This window comes from Cajanus cajan, chromosome 7, assembly GCF_000230855.2.
Source record: "Cajanus cajan strain Asha chromosome 7, NIPB_CcT2T_4, whole genome shotgun sequence".
In the NCBI taxonomy this organism is placed as follows: Eukaryota; Viridiplantae; Streptophyta; class Magnoliopsida; order Fabales; family Fabaceae; genus Cajanus; species Cajanus cajan.
Window position 1 is genome coordinate 56,048,842 of NC_138523.1, and position 16,759 is coordinate 56,065,600.

The following is a 16,759-nucleotide window of genomic DNA, read 5'->3' on the forward strand; positions in this document are numbered from 1 at the left end:
AAATGTAATTGTATAAATTATAATATGTAGAAATTTAACAACAATACTTGAGTGACAAAAACTTAGATAAAGTTAATAAAAACTATGTCCAACAAGTACTCCTTAAATTTTAAAAACTTCTCCATCAAGTCATCAAAATATTCTAGTTATAAATAAGTAATTAACCTAATTTTACAATGAAACAAATACATATCAGAAAAAGTTTAAAAACTCCAATAACTTAGCAACTGACCAGTTTTGTTTCTACACCCAAAGAAAAAGCAAAACTGCTATTTCGTACCAAGTCTTCTCCTTACACGAATTTCTCAGAATAATCCGCATTTATTTTTTATTTTTTTACTCCGTTTTCATATGAAATAAATAGCTAATTCATTGATATCAATAAAAATAATTAAATTAGTTCATTTTAAGGTTTAATTATTTTATTGTTTTTGACAGAAAATTATTTTTTAGGTTCTTAAATTTGAATTAAATTGGTTTTAATTTCTCAAAATTAAGTGATTTTTTAATTCTTTAATTTAAAAATAAACCACGTTTAATTCTTATCAAAATCAAAGTGAAAAAAATGTGGATAAATGATTAACTATTTTTGAAATAGGAGACTAAAAAATCACTTTTATATTTGAGAGACTGGAAAAATAAACTTTGAACAAATTTGAGAGATTAAAAAAAACTTAAATTTAAATTTAATTTTATTATTAATATATAATTATTTTAAAATAATATTTTTAGAAGAACGTAGAACAAAACATAATTCGAGTCCATCTAAAAAAATTACATAAGCTGTAAGGTGTAAGTTTAAAATCTCAATCCGTCCAAATTAACAATAAATGAAGTTGGATCAATGAACGAGATAAGTCTTATTGATTCCTAATTTTCCCATCGAAAAAAAATTATTACAGTACTCATAAATTGTGGCGTTTTAATATAGTTAATTTTTTAAATTATAATTATATATGAAGTAACATGTGGATTTTTTTCTTTTCATTTTTTTTCCTTTTCTAAATGATGTATTCTTGACAAATAGATAATCTTAAGTCAATTTCCTCTTACAAAATATTAACCCAAATATTTCAAATCTTTTTATAGAAATTAATAGTGAGCAAATCAAAAACAATAAAATTATGCTTACTGAAGTAGAAAGAGATTTTGTAGATTTTCTATTCACCTGCCTCTTATAAAAGCCTCTTAATTATATTTTATTTATAACAATAAATAAAATAATCCTTTAAAAATATTGATAACTTATATACAAGTGTTAAGAATCTCAATTCAACATTATTTATAAAATCATCAAAACAAAGTATCTTTACCAATAAGTTAAAGATTTCTTATATATATATATATAAATTTTAAAAAAATATATGTTCAAATGAAAAAAAATAACTTCTTTAAAATCAAACATTCATATATTATATATATAAAAAAAACACTGTTCTAAAATCCTTTAAATTTAAAAGAGTCCTATAGAATTTTCTTTTGTTTAAAAAAAGGAGTACACTTCTGACTTCTCTTCACCATATTTTACGGCAAGGCAAGTGGTCACCGTATTTAGCACTGTGACAACCCACAAGTCAATGCATACAGTCATACATGATTACATATTTTTGGCTGCAAATATTTTAGAGGAAAAAACAAGATTATTCAGTCAAACGTGGAAAAAGAAAAGGTTAAAGTAATGAATGAGGACTAGGATGTGTTTGAAAATTTGTTTGAATGGTAAACAGAAATTTTGCATATTTCAATGTACAAATGAAATAACAAGAGTGTTAAATTGAATTGAACGCGAGTTTAGTTAGATGAAACTAAAAATCAAACACACACTAATTTTCACAAGTCAAAGCAAGCTGATTACAAGTTTTATCGGCTGCAAAAATCTTAGGGGGAATTATTCAGCCAAACAAAAAAAAAGTTTAATTTAATATGGAAACATTTCAAATACACTATATCCCTTTATTATTATTAATAAATGTTGACGCGTATCACTTGAAACTTAATTATTATGATTTTTTTAAATATATATATATATATATATATATATATATATATATATATATACTTTAAATATGAAGATCTTAGAAAATTATATATATATATAGAGAGAGAATTATAAATTTATTATATCATATTTTTAATTACTATTTAATTAATATCAATTTGACCATAAGTTAATTGTGGTTAAACTATTAAATTTTGAACTAAAATCTTAACCAGTTCTATAAATAATCCAATTTTATAAATATTGACTAGTTCAATTTTATAAGTATCGATTTTTATAGAAGATGCATATAAAAACTTATGGGCAATGGTATTTATGTGTTAAAAAATAATTTTTAAACTAAAATAAGAGTTTTTTTTAATGGAGAAATAAAAGAAAATCTAGTAAAAAAAAGTTGAATTTTAAAATTAGAGCCAATATTAATAAATATCAAGAGTGGCGAGTTTATAGCCACTGAATTATATTATAAGAACCTTTCCTGGTAGGCTATTGTAGTAAAAGGCACTGCTTTGTTAATTGTTATGCAAAGCTTGGATCTCCCCGTTCAGTGCTTGTAATGGATGCTATTTGTTTGAAGTTCCTTTCCTTTGTTTGGTGTCTCTTTGTCGTAGTGGTATCGCATGTGAGTGCCCAGGCATCATGTGATAACAGCAAAGGCAACTACACAAGCAATAGCACCTATCACAACAACCTCAACACCCTCTTGTCCAGTTTCTATTCCCGCACAGAAATCAACTACGGTTTCTACAATTTCTCATATGGCCAAGGCACGGACAAAGTATACGCCATTTGGCTCTGCAGAGGAGATATTACTCAGGATAAATGCCTCGGATTCCTCAATCAATCCAGAGTCACTCTCGCACAGCAATGTCCAAACCAGAAAGAGGCTATTTTTTGGACTGGAGAGTGCATGTTGCGCTACTCTAACCGCTCAATATTTGGCCTCATGGAAAATCAACCTACGGTCGAACTCTTGTACACGTTGAACGTAACTGGTTCGGTGGATCAATTCAATGAAGCGCTCCAGAACTTGATGAGGAATCTAACGGCCATAGCTGCATCAGGTGACTCTCGTCGTAAGTATGCTACAGGTTCTGCACCTGCTCCGAATTTTAAAACCATATACGGTCTAACACAGTGCACGCCCGATTTGTCATCCGAAGATTGCACCAAGTGCTTGGACGAAGCTATCTCAAAAATCCCAGATTGTTGTAGTGGCAAGGCTGGAGGCAATGTTTTAAAACCCAGTTGTAGAATTAGATTTGACCCTTACAGCTACTACGGACCTACGATCAAATTAGACACAGATGCACCACCCCCATCACCCTCCACCAACGTCACTTCTTCACAAGGTAATAGCTAGTCTGCACTTTTATGCGCTCATAAATTTTCCAAAATCAGGTTTAATTGTGTTGGCTTTTCTACGTTTTATTCATGCAGGAAAGAGCAACACAGTCACCCGAACTGTCATCGCCATAGCAGTGCCCGTTGCTGGTGTTGTTTTAGCACTCGCTCTTTTCTGCATCTTTCAAAGAGTTAGGAAGCCAAGAAAAAAGATCCAAAGTAAGTCCAAGTCTCCCTCTCAAGATGGATTTACCTTACATGTTATACAAAATGGTCTTACAATTTAAAGGGACAATATAACTGAACTCTTTCTGACAAACCTTGTGATATTCCTTCTGTTAAATTAATAAACCGAGATATTTTGCAGACAATAATAAGAAATGTTTTCGTAGTCCAAAGCATGTTTTGCCTGCATTCATTGATCACCTCTAAATACTCAAAATTTTTATCCGGGTCCTCAGTTAAAAGAGAAGAAGATGGTCATGAAGATGAAATTACATTTGCTGAGTCATTGCAATTCAACTTTGACACCATACGAGTCGCTACAAATGAATTTGCTGATTCTAATAAACTTGGAGAAGGCGGGTTTGGAGCTGTATACATAGTAAGATGACGTTTTTATATTCAGATAAATATCACCTATTCGAATACTATACTGGACTGTGATGTATTTTCAGGGTCAGCTTTCCAATGGACAAGAGATTGCTGTAAAAAGGTTGTCAAGGGATTCTGGGCAAGGAGATATAGAATTTAAGAATGAAGTGCTTTTAGTGGCCAAGCTTCAGCACCGAAATTTAGTTAGGCTACTTGGTTTCTGCCTCGAAGGAAGAGAAAGGCTACTTGTGTATGAATTTGTTCCTAATAAAAGCCTTGATTACTTCATATTTGGTAAGCTCGGATGTCTGCATAATTATTAATTATTTAACTGGATTATTACCATGTTATACTTTAGTTTTGGTACAAGACATATTGACAATTAAAATTGCTTTTAATATTCATCTGGTTTCGGTGTGTATATATAGATCCAATAAAGAAAATGCTATTGAATTGGCAAAATCGCTACAAAATTATTGGAGGTATTGCTCGAGGCATTCTTTATCTCCACGAAGATTCTAGATTGCGAATTATACATCGTGACCTCAAAGCAAGCAACATTCTCTTAGATGAAGACATGCTTCCTAAGATATCAGATTTTGGATTAGCAAGATTAGTTCACATTGATCAAACTCAAGAAAACACAAGTAGAGTTGTTGGAACATAGTAAGTGTAAAATTATTTTATAAACTTATAACTTGTTTATTGTTATAGAAGCTTAATTTTAGGTAACTATTAAGTAAAATATTTTATTGTGAAAATTTATTTTCAATCAACTACATATAATATAATATTTTACATTATGTTGAAAATGTTATAAAATTTATGAGTAATTAAATTTGTTGACATTTGACATACAGTGGATACATGGCACCTGAATATGCAATATATGGTCAATTTTCTGCAAAATCAGATGTTTTTAGTTTTGGTGTATTGCTTCTTGAGATTGTAAGTGGTAAAAAAAATAGTGGTATTCATCGTGGAGAGAACATGGAGGATTTATTGACCTTTGTAAGTCTTTCTTTTCTTCTTACAAAATCTTTATTGTCCTTGTCATTAATTAGAATAATAGGATTAGAAAATAATTTATTCCTTCACATTACTGTATAGGTGGAATCTGTGAAGTAACTAACATGGGCATTTAAACAAATTCATGCAGACATGGCGAAACTGGAGGGATGGAACAGCTACAAATATTGTAGATCCGACATTAGATAACGGCTCGAGAGATGAAAAAATGAGATGCATCCACATTGGATTATTATGTGTTCAAGAAAATGTGGCTGCTAGACCAACCATGGCCTCTGTTGTGCTCATGCTCAATAGTTATTCTCTCACTCTTCCGGTACCTTCAGAACCTGCATTCGTTGTGGATAGTAGAACTAGAAGCCTTCCGAACATGCTATCATCATCAACGCATAATTCAGGGGAAACACGATCAAGTGAATCAACTCACAATTCAGTTAATAAGGCTTCAATTACTGAGCCGTATCCTCGCTAGATTTTTGTTGTAGGGGTCATAGCCACTTGTTTATTTGAATAAAATACAATATCTAATATGTTGGAAAGTCGCCTAATTTGTTGGTGTGATGTCTTGTTTAAATAGACCATACATAGAAACTAGTAATGTTATTTCAATGGTTGTCTTTAGGTATCTCATCTTACACTTTTCTTTATTATTCTCTTCTCATTTCACTCCTAAAAAATTATTTTATAAAACAAAATTGCTGGGGGAAAAATACCTTATATAAATTCTCCTTATTCATATATACCGTGTTACATGCTATGACACAATGGCCATTTTTGTTATTGGAAAATATACTTAGTGTTGGTGTTGCTCTTCGAATAATTGAATTGTTCTGTACATGTATGTAGGATAAAAATTACTTTAGTGGGTTATAATTAAGTTGCTTAAATTAGAATAAGCTTGTTTAATAAATAAATATGTTTTAATATTCTAATTAAATATAGAAAGTATTTGAACTAGATTTTTTGTTTATGAACTATTTTTTCTTCATTTTTATCCTCTCTAACTGACTTAAGTTATCCTTCTTTTTGTTAATTGGTGCAATATGTTTAATTTTAATTAAAATATCTTGTCTCTAAAATATTTTAGAGATTTTTTTTAAGATAAAGTTTTCGGTGGAGAAGATTAGGAGATGGTTTACGGTAAACCAGTTGGTATATGTGTTAGGGTTTCTCTAGTGAATTAATTTTCTCGCCAGACTATATTTTTTAATTAAGAGTCCTCACTTCTCCACAATCAAACATACCAAGTTATTTACACTTTAGCTCTCTTTATTTATTTATTTATTCTTGTTTTTAGGCTACTCCAAAGGGCAAATGAAACTTAAATAGATAAAAATATAGAAGAAGAAAAATATATAGAAAATATGATATAATAAAAATCATGATAAATATTAATAAGATGTTTAAGGTTATCATTTATTAGGTGTCATAATGTTGCTACTCGTATAAAAATTGGTCAAAACATAAGGCCATTAATTTTCACGAATTGAATTGAAAGAGAATTTTTTTTTCACACACCGATACAAATATCTTTCGTATCAAAACCAGGTTCAAGTGTTTAACCATCTTCATTTCTTATTTATAAACGAGACTTAATTGCCTTTTTTTATCCTATAGTATTATAATTGTGTAATAGAAAAAAATTATAATTGTGTAATTTTAATTTTTGAAATTTGAATTAAATTATTTTAATTTTTTAAATATTTATAATTTTGATCTTTTAGATTTAATTATATAATTGTAGTCTTAAATATCATAATTATATAATTTTAACATTTAAAATATCACAACTATATAAATTTTGACCTATTTAAGTCACATATATTATAATTTTCACATATATATATATATATATATATATATATATATATTAAATGATATATATTTATTATTATTATTAAGATTATTAATATATATAATTTAAATAAGTAAAAATTTATATAATTATAATAATTGAAATATTAAAATCACATAATTATTGTACTTAAGAGACAAAATTATAAATACTTAAAAAATTAAAATTATTTAATTAAAATTTGAGGACTAAAATTATACAAAATTTGTAAAACTAAAATTGTTCGGTGTTGGACATATATAGGACCTTGGATGATATATATCCGTCAGTAAAAAAAAAGGTATTTAATTAACCCTGATAAAATCTTTCATCAATACGGTACCCCTTAAATTTCAAAAACTTTTCTATCAAGTCATCATATTCCACTTACCATAAATATTCCGGTTATGAATAAGTAATTTGACTTTACAATGAAACAAATACATAACAGAAAAAGATTAAAAACTCATAACTTAGCAAGTAGCAACTGACATTACAGCAAGCTCCTTAATTAGTAATAATTACAATTGATCTTAGCAAATAAGAGTATATAGAATTGAGACCCGTAAATTGAAATCCTGTCACATATATAGCTTGATGAAATTAATTTTGTGTAGCATTAACCAATCACACAAAGTCCTTTATTGTCTGTGTCCTTCCACGACCCAGATGGCAGTTTTTCTAAGTTAATACCCAACAAACAAGTTATTGGAAACCTTGTATCAAGGTCAACATCAGTCAGAGAAGACAAGGCCTAAATTTGGTATTGGTATGAATATCAACGTTAACATAAGGCCTTTCCCACGCAGTTTTGTTTCCACACGACTAAACCCAAAGAAAAAGCAAAACTGCTACTTCGTACCAAACCTTCTCCTTACACAATTTTCTCAGAATAATACGTATTTATTATTATTAATTTTAACTTTTTTTTATAAATCGATTCATATGAAAATAAATAGCTAATTCATTGATATCAATAAAAATAATTAAATTATTTTTTAGTTTTTGACAGCAAATTATTTTATAGGTTCTTAAATTTGAATTAAATTCATTTTTAGTTTCTTAAAATTAAAAGTGATTTTTTAATTTAAAAATAAACCACTTTTAATCCTTATCAAAGATTAAAGAGACAACAAATTAAATGAGGATAAAAAAATGAACTATTTATAAGAGACTAAAAAATCACATTTGAGAGAAAAATAAACTTTGTATAAATTTAAAAGATTAAAAACATATCTAAATTTAATTTTAATTAATAATATCACAAATTTTGATTTTATCATTCAAATATCCATAGGCTTAATTAAATAATTTACTAGTAATTTTATTTAATGACACAACTCATAATTTAAGAGATAATATTTTTTTATGAATATAAATTATATAATTAATAGTCTATCTATCTATCTATATATATATATATGAATTGAATGAACATCTTTAGGAGTCAATTCTCTTTTTTATAAGAGTGTTCATTAGATTAAATTGACCAAATGAACACGACTATTCAAACAAAATATTTATTTTATAACTATATAAAATAAATATATATTTTATATAGTTATAATATATAGTAAATAAATATATTTAAATATATAAATTATATTATAAATAAAATTTATAATAAATAAATAATTTTTGAACATATAATTAATTATTTTTAGATTTAGAATGAAAAAATTATATTGTAATACAAAATTATTTTTAATTAGTGATATTATTTTTAAAAATAATACTGAAATTCAATTTAAATTTAAAAATTAAAAAAAATTAAAAAAGATGAGAGGTGGAAAAAATTTCTAAAACTCTCATAGAAAAAATCAGTTAAAAATATTTGAAGAATATCATTCGATATAATGATTCTAATTTATATATAATTTTTTTATTATACAATTAATAGCATTTCTCAAATTAAAATGCACGGATTATTTTGCTATTTAATTAAATTTTATGCATAAAACAAATGATAATAATCTTTTAGTGAACCTAAAATCAACAATTGAGTAATTAAATAAAAGCTCATTCATTTGTAGAGCTTCAAGCTTCACCTTCGTTACTTGTAACAAAAAAAAAAAAAAAACCTTTGTTATATTCAATGATGATATGTAGAGACTTTTTCTTTAAGGGTTTGTTTGGTAAAAGAAATGGAAGAGAAGAATAAAGAAGTGTAAGAAAGTGTGAAAAAGTGATTATATTTGATAAGGAAGAATTAAAGAGAAACGAGGAAAAGTTTTTGTGGGCCCGGTGATAAAAAATACTTTCCCTCTAAAATGTGGGAAAATATGTGGAAGTTATATATATATATAATTTTAAAAATAAAAATAGTAAACAATCTAATTTTTATGATAATAATAATAGTTTTGACTTATGATTTTAAAATAAAATTATTTGTAAAAAAATAAACTTTTACTCTATTTCTCTTCTATTTTTCCTTTACCAAACACTTTTATTTTTATTCTATTTCTCTATACTTCTCTTTTTTTATTTTCTCTTCTTTTTCCTTCATTTCTTTTCTCTTTACCAAACATAAATTAAGGCAACTTTCTACATATCTTGTTTCCTTTTCATAATAAAAATAAAATAAAATTAGACATCAATTGAAATATAAAAATAATGAACCTAATTATTATTAATTGAAGAAAAAATTACAAAAATCGAAACGGAGGACTTTGGGTCAGTCAAGTCAACTATGCTGAATTTTCTATTGGAAACCTATCAAGATCCATGTTGTTCCCATAGGAAAGTCCCACGAATTGAATGAAAAGAGTTTCGTTTCTACACATCAATAAATGATGTTTTTTTTGGTGTATCATCAATAAACAATGTTTGGTTTCAAAGTCGCGGTAGGCAAAGTAAATAAATTTGGTTATAAAAGCTAGCAAGAGCAGAAATAATTTTCATTGAGCCAATAACTTCATCCAAGAGCAGATTCATATAAGAAAAGATAATTACCAAATGGGTGTGTTTTCATCAAGAGGTCACTTTCCTTTGTTTGTTGTGTCCTAATTCTGGTAACAAATTTTATATCCCAAGCCAGCGCCGATAACAATGCAGAAAAGTACTACCACTACTTCTGTGATCATAATAACGATAGAGGAAACTACACAGGCAACAGCACCTACCACACGAACCTCAACACCCTCTTGTCCACTCTCACGCAGACAAAGTGTACGCCATTGGGGTGTGCAGAGGAGATGTTAAGGCAGAGGAATGCCGAAAGTGCCTCCAATATTCGAGAGCCAATCTCACGCAGCTTTGTCCAAACAAAAAGGAAGCAGTTGGGTGGTACGAGGATGAGAAATGCATGTTGCGTTACTCAGACCGTTCAATATTTTCCCACGTAGAAATTGGGCCTGCGTATTTTGCGTGGAGTTTAGTGAATGCAACGACGCAAGTGGAGCAGTTCAATAAAGTGGTGAAGGAGTTGCTTGATGGCTTGAGAAGAAAAGCTGCGTTGGGTGACTCTGAGAGTAAATATGCCACAGCCAATGCAACTTCTCCAGATAACAAAACAATATATGGGCTTGTGCAGTGCACTCCTGATTTGTCTGGCCCAGACTGCGATAACTGTTTGATTCAGTCCATCAAAGACGCCTCAAATTGTTGCACTACCAGGATTGGTGCTAGAATTGTTAGGCCCAGTTGTAATCTCAGATATGAAACCTCATCTCTCTTCTATGGACCTCCGGTATATGCAACATCATCATTATCATTATCACCATCACTATCACCATCATCTTCTACGGTTACTAATAACGCATCAGGAACTTCGGTGGATATAATCCCTTTGCTGCTGTTGTTCTTGTGTTCATTTTTCATTTCTGTTTAAGAAAATTACTTTGAAAGTAATTAAGCTCTATTCTAGTTAGCTTAATTATCAGGAGAATCGATCTCCTCGTAAATAAGCTGCAGCAGCAACACTTGTTATTTTAGTCTTAGATACGAACTTTCGACTTCGTGCTTGTGTGTTTTACACTTGGGTTATTTTTTATTTTCTGAACTTTATTTAGAATAGTCATATATTTAAGATGTTGTGAATTGTGATTTATATTTATGGAGAAAATATAATGAGAGTTATTTGTCTCATGAAACAATTCAAGTCCTGGTTTCTTGCTATTGAAGGACTCTAACGTGGTAACATGAGTTGCTTGAAGAAGAGAGAGAGTTGCTTTCTAAAGCAACCGTTCCTTACCAGATCTTATTGAACATATTTGGGAACGTTTCGAAAATAATAATGATGAAAATTAATTTCGTATAATGTTTATGTATTTACTATATTGCTTTATTTTATTTTTAATATCTACTTATTGTATATTTTTTTCTCGTAATTTATTTTCTTTCATTATAGTGCAATTATCCTTTTTAATAAAAATTTAAATTTGATTCATAAATGATTAGAAAAAAATTCTAAAAGTTAAATTTCTTAAATTTCTTATTATTTAAGTAAATTTGTGTTTGAGTTGCTTAATATTGACATGACATATTGAAAATCACTTTTTTTATTTTTTAATGCATGAAAGTACAACTCAGATGAATTACTTCCATTGGAGATGCCCTAATATAATTTTAGACTTCCACCATGTTCAATCATAAACTAACATAAAAGTAAATTATTTAACAAAATAAATTGTAAATGGAAATTACTTAGAATGCATTGATAATGTAAAAAACATTTCTAATAATATATTGACGTGTGTGGTAAATTTGCTAAGTTTTACTATAATTACTTTAAATTACGTGTAGAAATAAATATTATATAATAAATGGTGGAAAAAAATATAAAAAGTGGGTTAATTAGACGAATGATGTGTAGGAATAAATACTACATAATAAATGATGAGAAAAATATAAAAAAAATGATTAATTAAACGAATGAAGAGAATGAAAATATTTTCTGAAACTCAGCTCTATAATAATTAATACAAGACAAATTTTATAATTTCATTTGACACTGAAGTACTCCCTTTATTTTGTTTTTTTTTTTTTGACGTAGATTCATACAGAATTAAGAAAGTAACTTATATTTTAGTTTTTTAAATTATTTATTACTTATTTTCCTATTATATCTTTTAGATGATTGAAGAAAAAATAGATATATTAAAAATAAATAAACACAATATTTATTAAACATACATTAATTATTAAGAGTAAAAATAAAAATAAAATTATTGATTTTAAAAATATAAATAAAAAATAAAATCAAAATGATTATGAAAAAAGAACAAAGATAATAACTACAAATATACAACTGGGACGCCAATATTGAAATTTGAAACCTCTCATCCTAGTCAACGTCATGATATTTTCTACAGTATTAACCAATCACACAATATATATCCTTTTCGTGACTCAAGGCATGCCTAGATGGCAGTCTTCACCAGTCAACACTTAACAAAGAAGTTGTAAATCAATTATGTTAAACAAGGCCTAAATTTGATGGCGGAGGAAACCAAACCTATCAAGATCAACATTGGTCTTACCTTTCCCACCTGAATTAAAACAGTTTTATTTTATTTATACACGACTCACCCAAAGAAAAAGGGAAAATGGGAACGCGGGTACATCCCATTTCTGGGTGTACGGTGTAAAAAAAAGAAGAAGAAGAAGAAATAAAGATAAATTGATGAATGGAACGAATCATATAATAAGAAATAAAAAGAGAAATAATAAAAAAAGGAGTTGTAAGAGAAGTATGAGATGAACATAAGCACTCATGAAATAACAATGTTATTTCTAAGAAGCCTCCCTTAAGAATTACACAAAGTAATCAGTTGTTGCATTTGACGAAATATAAATTTGAAAGCAGTGATGATACCCGTGAACAAGCGACCAACCGCGTAACTTGATCGTATTCCTTGGCCAATAAAAGATAACTCATTGTCTCGTTCATATCTGAAAAAGCTTCAACCATCAAATTTTTAATTGTAAGACAACCAACATGGTTGTGTTTTCATCAAGGCTACTTTTTTCCTTTCTTTGTAATATTCTTCTCATAACAATTTCTATATCTCAAGTTAGCGCCGCTAACACTACACAAGACTACCAATACTTCTGTGATTTTACCAACAGAGGAAACTACACAGCCAACAGCACATACCACACGAACCTCAACACCCTTTTGTCCACTCTCATTTCCAATACAGAAATCGACTATGGTTTCTACAATTTCACAAACGGCGAAAACACTGACAAAGTGTACGCCATTGGGCTGTGCAGAGGAGATGTTAAGCCAGAAGAATGCCGCAGTTGTCTCAACGGTTCCAGGGCCAATCTCACACAGCTTTGTCCAAACAGAAAGGAAGCAATTGGGTGGTACGAGAATGAGAAATGCATGTTGCGCTACTCAGATCGCTCAATATTTTCCCTCATGGAAACTGGACCTGCGTATTATGCTCACAACACGATAAATGCAACGGACTTGGATCAGTTCAATCGAAGTCTCAGCTCGTTGCTGCGTGACTTGAAAAGCCAAGCTGCATCAGGTGACTCTCGTCTTAAGTATGGCGTAGGAAATATATCTATTCCTGATGACAAGGTCATATATGGTCTTGTTCAGTGCACACCGGACTTGTCAGGCTCAGATTGCGATGATTGCTTGGCTCAGTCCATTGAACGTATCCCAATAGATTGTTGTAAAGATAGCAAAGGTGGTAGGGTTGTTAGACCCAGTTGTAGCATGAGGTTTGAAACCTCGTACCATTTTTATGGACCTACAGCATATACACCGCCACCCTCCACCAGCACCACCTCAGAAGGTATGCACTCGTTACAATTTCTATGTATTGTTACTAAAACAATCTAAAAAATTATGGTAAATCTATCTTTTAAGATAGTCATTATAAAAGTAATCAGCATGGTATAATAAAGATCTATTTGTAGTTTTGTACTGTCAGTATAGACTATCTTAATCAAGTGATCAATTGCTTCTAGTGAATTAAATTACTTCATCTTACAGTTTTTACGCGTGCAGAATTATGAACGTTTTCTTCTTCTTGCAGTGTTGTTTTCTTTATTCATCTGACAGAGGAAAAATATAAAGTGTTGCGCTAAATAGTACGAATAATTGTCATCAGAGTTATACCAACGTATCATGTGTATTTGTTTTGAAGAAAACAATTGTTGTAATACAGCCGATTGTACTTGGTGTTTTCGTGTTTTCAGTTTGGGTGATATTTAGGATGTGGAAGGTAACAAATTTTCAAAAATCGTGCTTAAGAGGGCCTTAAAAATTAGTTATTGGACTTGTTGATATTTTATTGTCTTTATCTGTGGAACAGTGATGGTATTTGTAACAAAATAACAAATCATATTTCTGTTCTTGCAACAGTTTTCCATGCAATTTAGCATTTTTGTTTATGGAATGTCCCACTGAGAATTTTGATTTGTGCAGGAAGCAACACAATTACCATTGCCATAGCAGTTGCAGTACCAGTTTTCGTAGTTGTTGCGGTGCTCATTTTTATCTGCATCTATTTTAGAGCAAGGAAGCCAGGGAAGAAGTATAAAAGTAAGTGGAAGTAATGGTTTACTGTGACATGTTTTTCTATTTAATAGTCCCACATTGTTGCAATGAAGTAAAAACAATGCAACTCAAACTAAAATCATAGGCGAACTATTATCTTAATCTAGAGTAAATCCTTCCATTAAATCATGTGAGATAAACATACAATCCATTTTGTAAAAATAAAATAACTTTCGGTAATTACTTCAAGAATGCTTCACTCAATTACTGCTAGGAATAGCCAAACACAGAGGAAGCCAATAACCTTCGTGCTTCGGTTTCACGATAAGAAATTATATCTAACAACGGTAGTTTTAGACTGCATTGAATTTTTTATCAGCTTAGTCGGAGAAACCTTGTTTTGTAAATTGTAATATTGCTCTCATATCACATATGAAAAAGCTCACTAATTTAAATCCGTTCCCCCTTGTGAAGCTCAACAACAAGAAGAACATGATGATGATGAAATTGACATTTCTGAGTCATTGCAATTCAGCTTTAACACCATACGAGAAGCTACTGATAACTTTTCTGATTCTAATAAACTCGGACAAGGTGGATTTGGGGCTGTTTACAAGGTAAGATAACACTCTTAAACATAACAACTTCATCCAAATATGATATACACAATTACTAGCTGAGAGCTAACTATTCCTAACTGTTGTATTTTCAGGGTAGGCTCTCCAACGGACAAGAGATTGCTGTCAAAAGGCTATCAGCGGATTCTAGACAAGGAGATACAGAATTCAAGAATGAAGTGCTTTTAGTGGCCAAGCTTCAGCACCGGAATTTAGTTAGGCTACTTGGTTTCTGTTTGGAAGGAAGGGAAAAACTACTTGTCTATGAATTTGTTCCAAATAAAAGCCTTGATTACTTCGTATTCAGTAGGTTTAATTTTTATGCCTGTTTAATTGAACCATACCTTTATTACTTCATTGTGGTTTAAGACTAAACTTAATTACACATTTCTAAGATTCATATGGCTTGTTTGTGTATGTAGATCAGACTAATAGAGCACAATTAAATTGGGAAACACGCTACAAGATTATTGGAGGTACTGCTCGAGGCATTCTCTACCTCCATCAGGATTCTCGATTGCGCATTATTCATCGTGATCTCAAAGCAAGTAACATTCTTTTAGACGAAGAAATGAATCCTAAAATATCAGATTTTGGTTTAGCAAAATTATTTGTTGTGGATCAAACTCATGGAGATACAAATAGAATTGTTGGAACCTAGTAAGTATTTAATTTATTATATAACAATTGAAATTGAAGAAAAAAAGTTTTTGATTGTGAAAAGATTTTGCTTAACTAAGCATATTCCCTATTGTGATGCAGTGGATACATGGCACCTGAATATGCAATGCATGGACAGTTTTCAGAAAAGTCTGATGTTTTTAGTTTTGGTGTATTGGTTCTTGAGATTGTTAGTGGCCAGAGAAATAGTGGCATTAGTCATGGAGAGAATATAGAGGATCTACTAAGTTTTGTAAGTCATCCTTTTCTTTGCATTTATATAAGCCTGGGTGTTAATCTACATTACCATAGAAATGGAATCTAACTAATAATATATGTAACTGAGCAAATTCATGCAGGCATGGCGAAACTGGAGGGAAGGCACTCCTAGAAATATTGTAGATCCCACATTAAACAACAGTTTTCAAAATGAAATAATGAGATGCATTCACATTGGACTACTCTGCGTTCAAGAAAATGTGTCTGCCAGACCCACTATGGCTTCCGTTGTACTCGTGCTTAATAGTCATTCTCTCACTCTCCCAGTACCATTAGCACCTGCATTTTATGTGGATAGTAGAACTGGAAACCTTCCAGACATGCACTTATGGGAGTTTAATTCGAGAACCACAGGATCAAGCGAATACACATCGATTAACGAGGCTTCAATTACTGAGCCATATCCTCGTTAGACTTTCATCATAATGATAATAGTCAGAAATATAGTCAATTCGGAATAATCAGATTCAATTCTTCAACTAAAGTGCAGTCACTGCAGTGTATGTGAACTCTTATAAGTTGTTCTTTGGTAGACAGACCAACTATCCCTTTGTTTAAGTGCATGTCTGGATTCACGTTTTAACCGATTTGACGCAGAAGTAAAAAATCATAGCATCTTATTTTCCATCGTTTACGTGAGTTAAGCCCGGGAAACGTGAAACCAAACACACTGTAAAGTGAGATAAAAACGTGTAATGTGAAACTCTGATTTAATTATGCGTTATAAAATGTGTGTTATGGAGATTCTGCTAGTAGAACAGCTTGCCCTATGTGCTGCAATAGCATAATATACCGGATAAAATTAAAAATTCCTCCAAACCTCCATTTTCAGTGGGATGATATTTTGCATCTGAATAAGTTTCAATGAATGGACAAATAAGTCGTCGGGTACTAAATCACTGATAAAATTTATTATTATTACTAATTTTCCTATTTCCTGT

General features: G+C 30.0%; 2 protein-coding genes and 1 pseudogene across 3 annotated transcripts; all 3 read left to right on the forward strand.

The window, feature by feature from the left end:
* Nucleotides 1-2,468: 2,468 nt before the first annotated feature.
* On the forward strand, nt 2,469-5,594 carry LOC109813360 (cysteine-rich receptor-like protein kinase 26). Of its 2 annotated transcripts, none has more exons than XM_029270681.2 (7): nt 2,469-3,351; nt 3,440-3,562; nt 3,805-3,947; nt 4,021-4,231; nt 4,366-4,603; nt 4,798-4,948; nt 5,048-5,184. In XM_029270681.2, exons 1-7 carry the CDS (start codon nt 2,556-2,558, stop codon nt 5,063-5,065), a joined length of 1,680 nt encoding a protein of 559 aa, XP_029126514.1. In that variant the 5' UTR covers nt 2,469-2,555; the 3' UTR covers nt 5,066-5,184. The 2 variants fall into 2 exon arrangements, with proteins under 2 accessions (XP_029126514.1, XP_029126513.1); XM_029270680.2 differs by having other exon boundaries at nt 2,470-3,351; nt 5,097-5,594.
* Nucleotides 5,595-9,748: 4,154 nt separating this feature from the next.
* LOC109813369 (cysteine-rich receptor-like protein kinase 25) lies at nt 9,749-11,207 on the forward strand (annotated as a pseudogene).
* A 1,252-nt stretch (nt 11,208-12,459) lies between these two features.
* Nucleotides 12,460-16,754, forward strand: LOC109806208 (cysteine-rich receptor-like protein kinase 29). The gene is made up of 7 exons (XM_020368586.3): nt 12,460-13,555; nt 14,191-14,307; nt 14,737-14,879; nt 14,975-15,185; nt 15,302-15,539; nt 15,642-15,792; nt 15,899-16,754. Exons 1-7 carry the CDS (start codon nt 12,739-12,741, stop codon nt 16,229-16,231), a joined length of 2,010 nt encoding a protein of 669 aa, XP_020224175.1. The 5' UTR covers nt 12,460-12,738; the 3' UTR covers nt 16,232-16,754.
* Nucleotides 16,755-16,759: the final 5 nt, after the last annotated feature.

Bases quoted from the DNA above. Each gene is read 5' to 3' on its own strand.
- LOC109813360 (XM_029270680.2), top strand. From the start codon at position 2,556: ATGGATGCTATTTGTTTGAAGTTCCTTTCCTTTGTTTGGTGTCTCTTT. The intron at 3,352-3,439 runs GTAATAGCTAGT...TTATTCATGCAG, and splicing joins CAACGTCACTTCTTCACAAG to GAAAGAGCAACACAGTCACC. The intron at 4,232-4,365 runs GTAAGCTCGGAT...GTGTATATATAG, and splicing joins CCTTGATTACTTCATATTTG to ATCCAATAAAGAAAATGCTA.
- LOC109806208 (XM_020368586.3), top strand. From the start codon at position 12,739: ATGGTTGTGTTTTCATCAAGGCTACTTTTTTCCTTTCTTTGTAATATT. The intron at 14,308-14,736 runs GTAAGTGGAAGT...CCCCTTGTGAAG, and splicing joins GCCAGGGAAGAAGTATAAAA to CTCAACAACAAGAAGAACAT. The intron at 15,793-15,898 runs GTAAGTCATCCT...AAATTCATGCAG, and splicing joins TAGAGGATCTACTAAGTTTT to GCATGGCGAAACTGGAGGGA.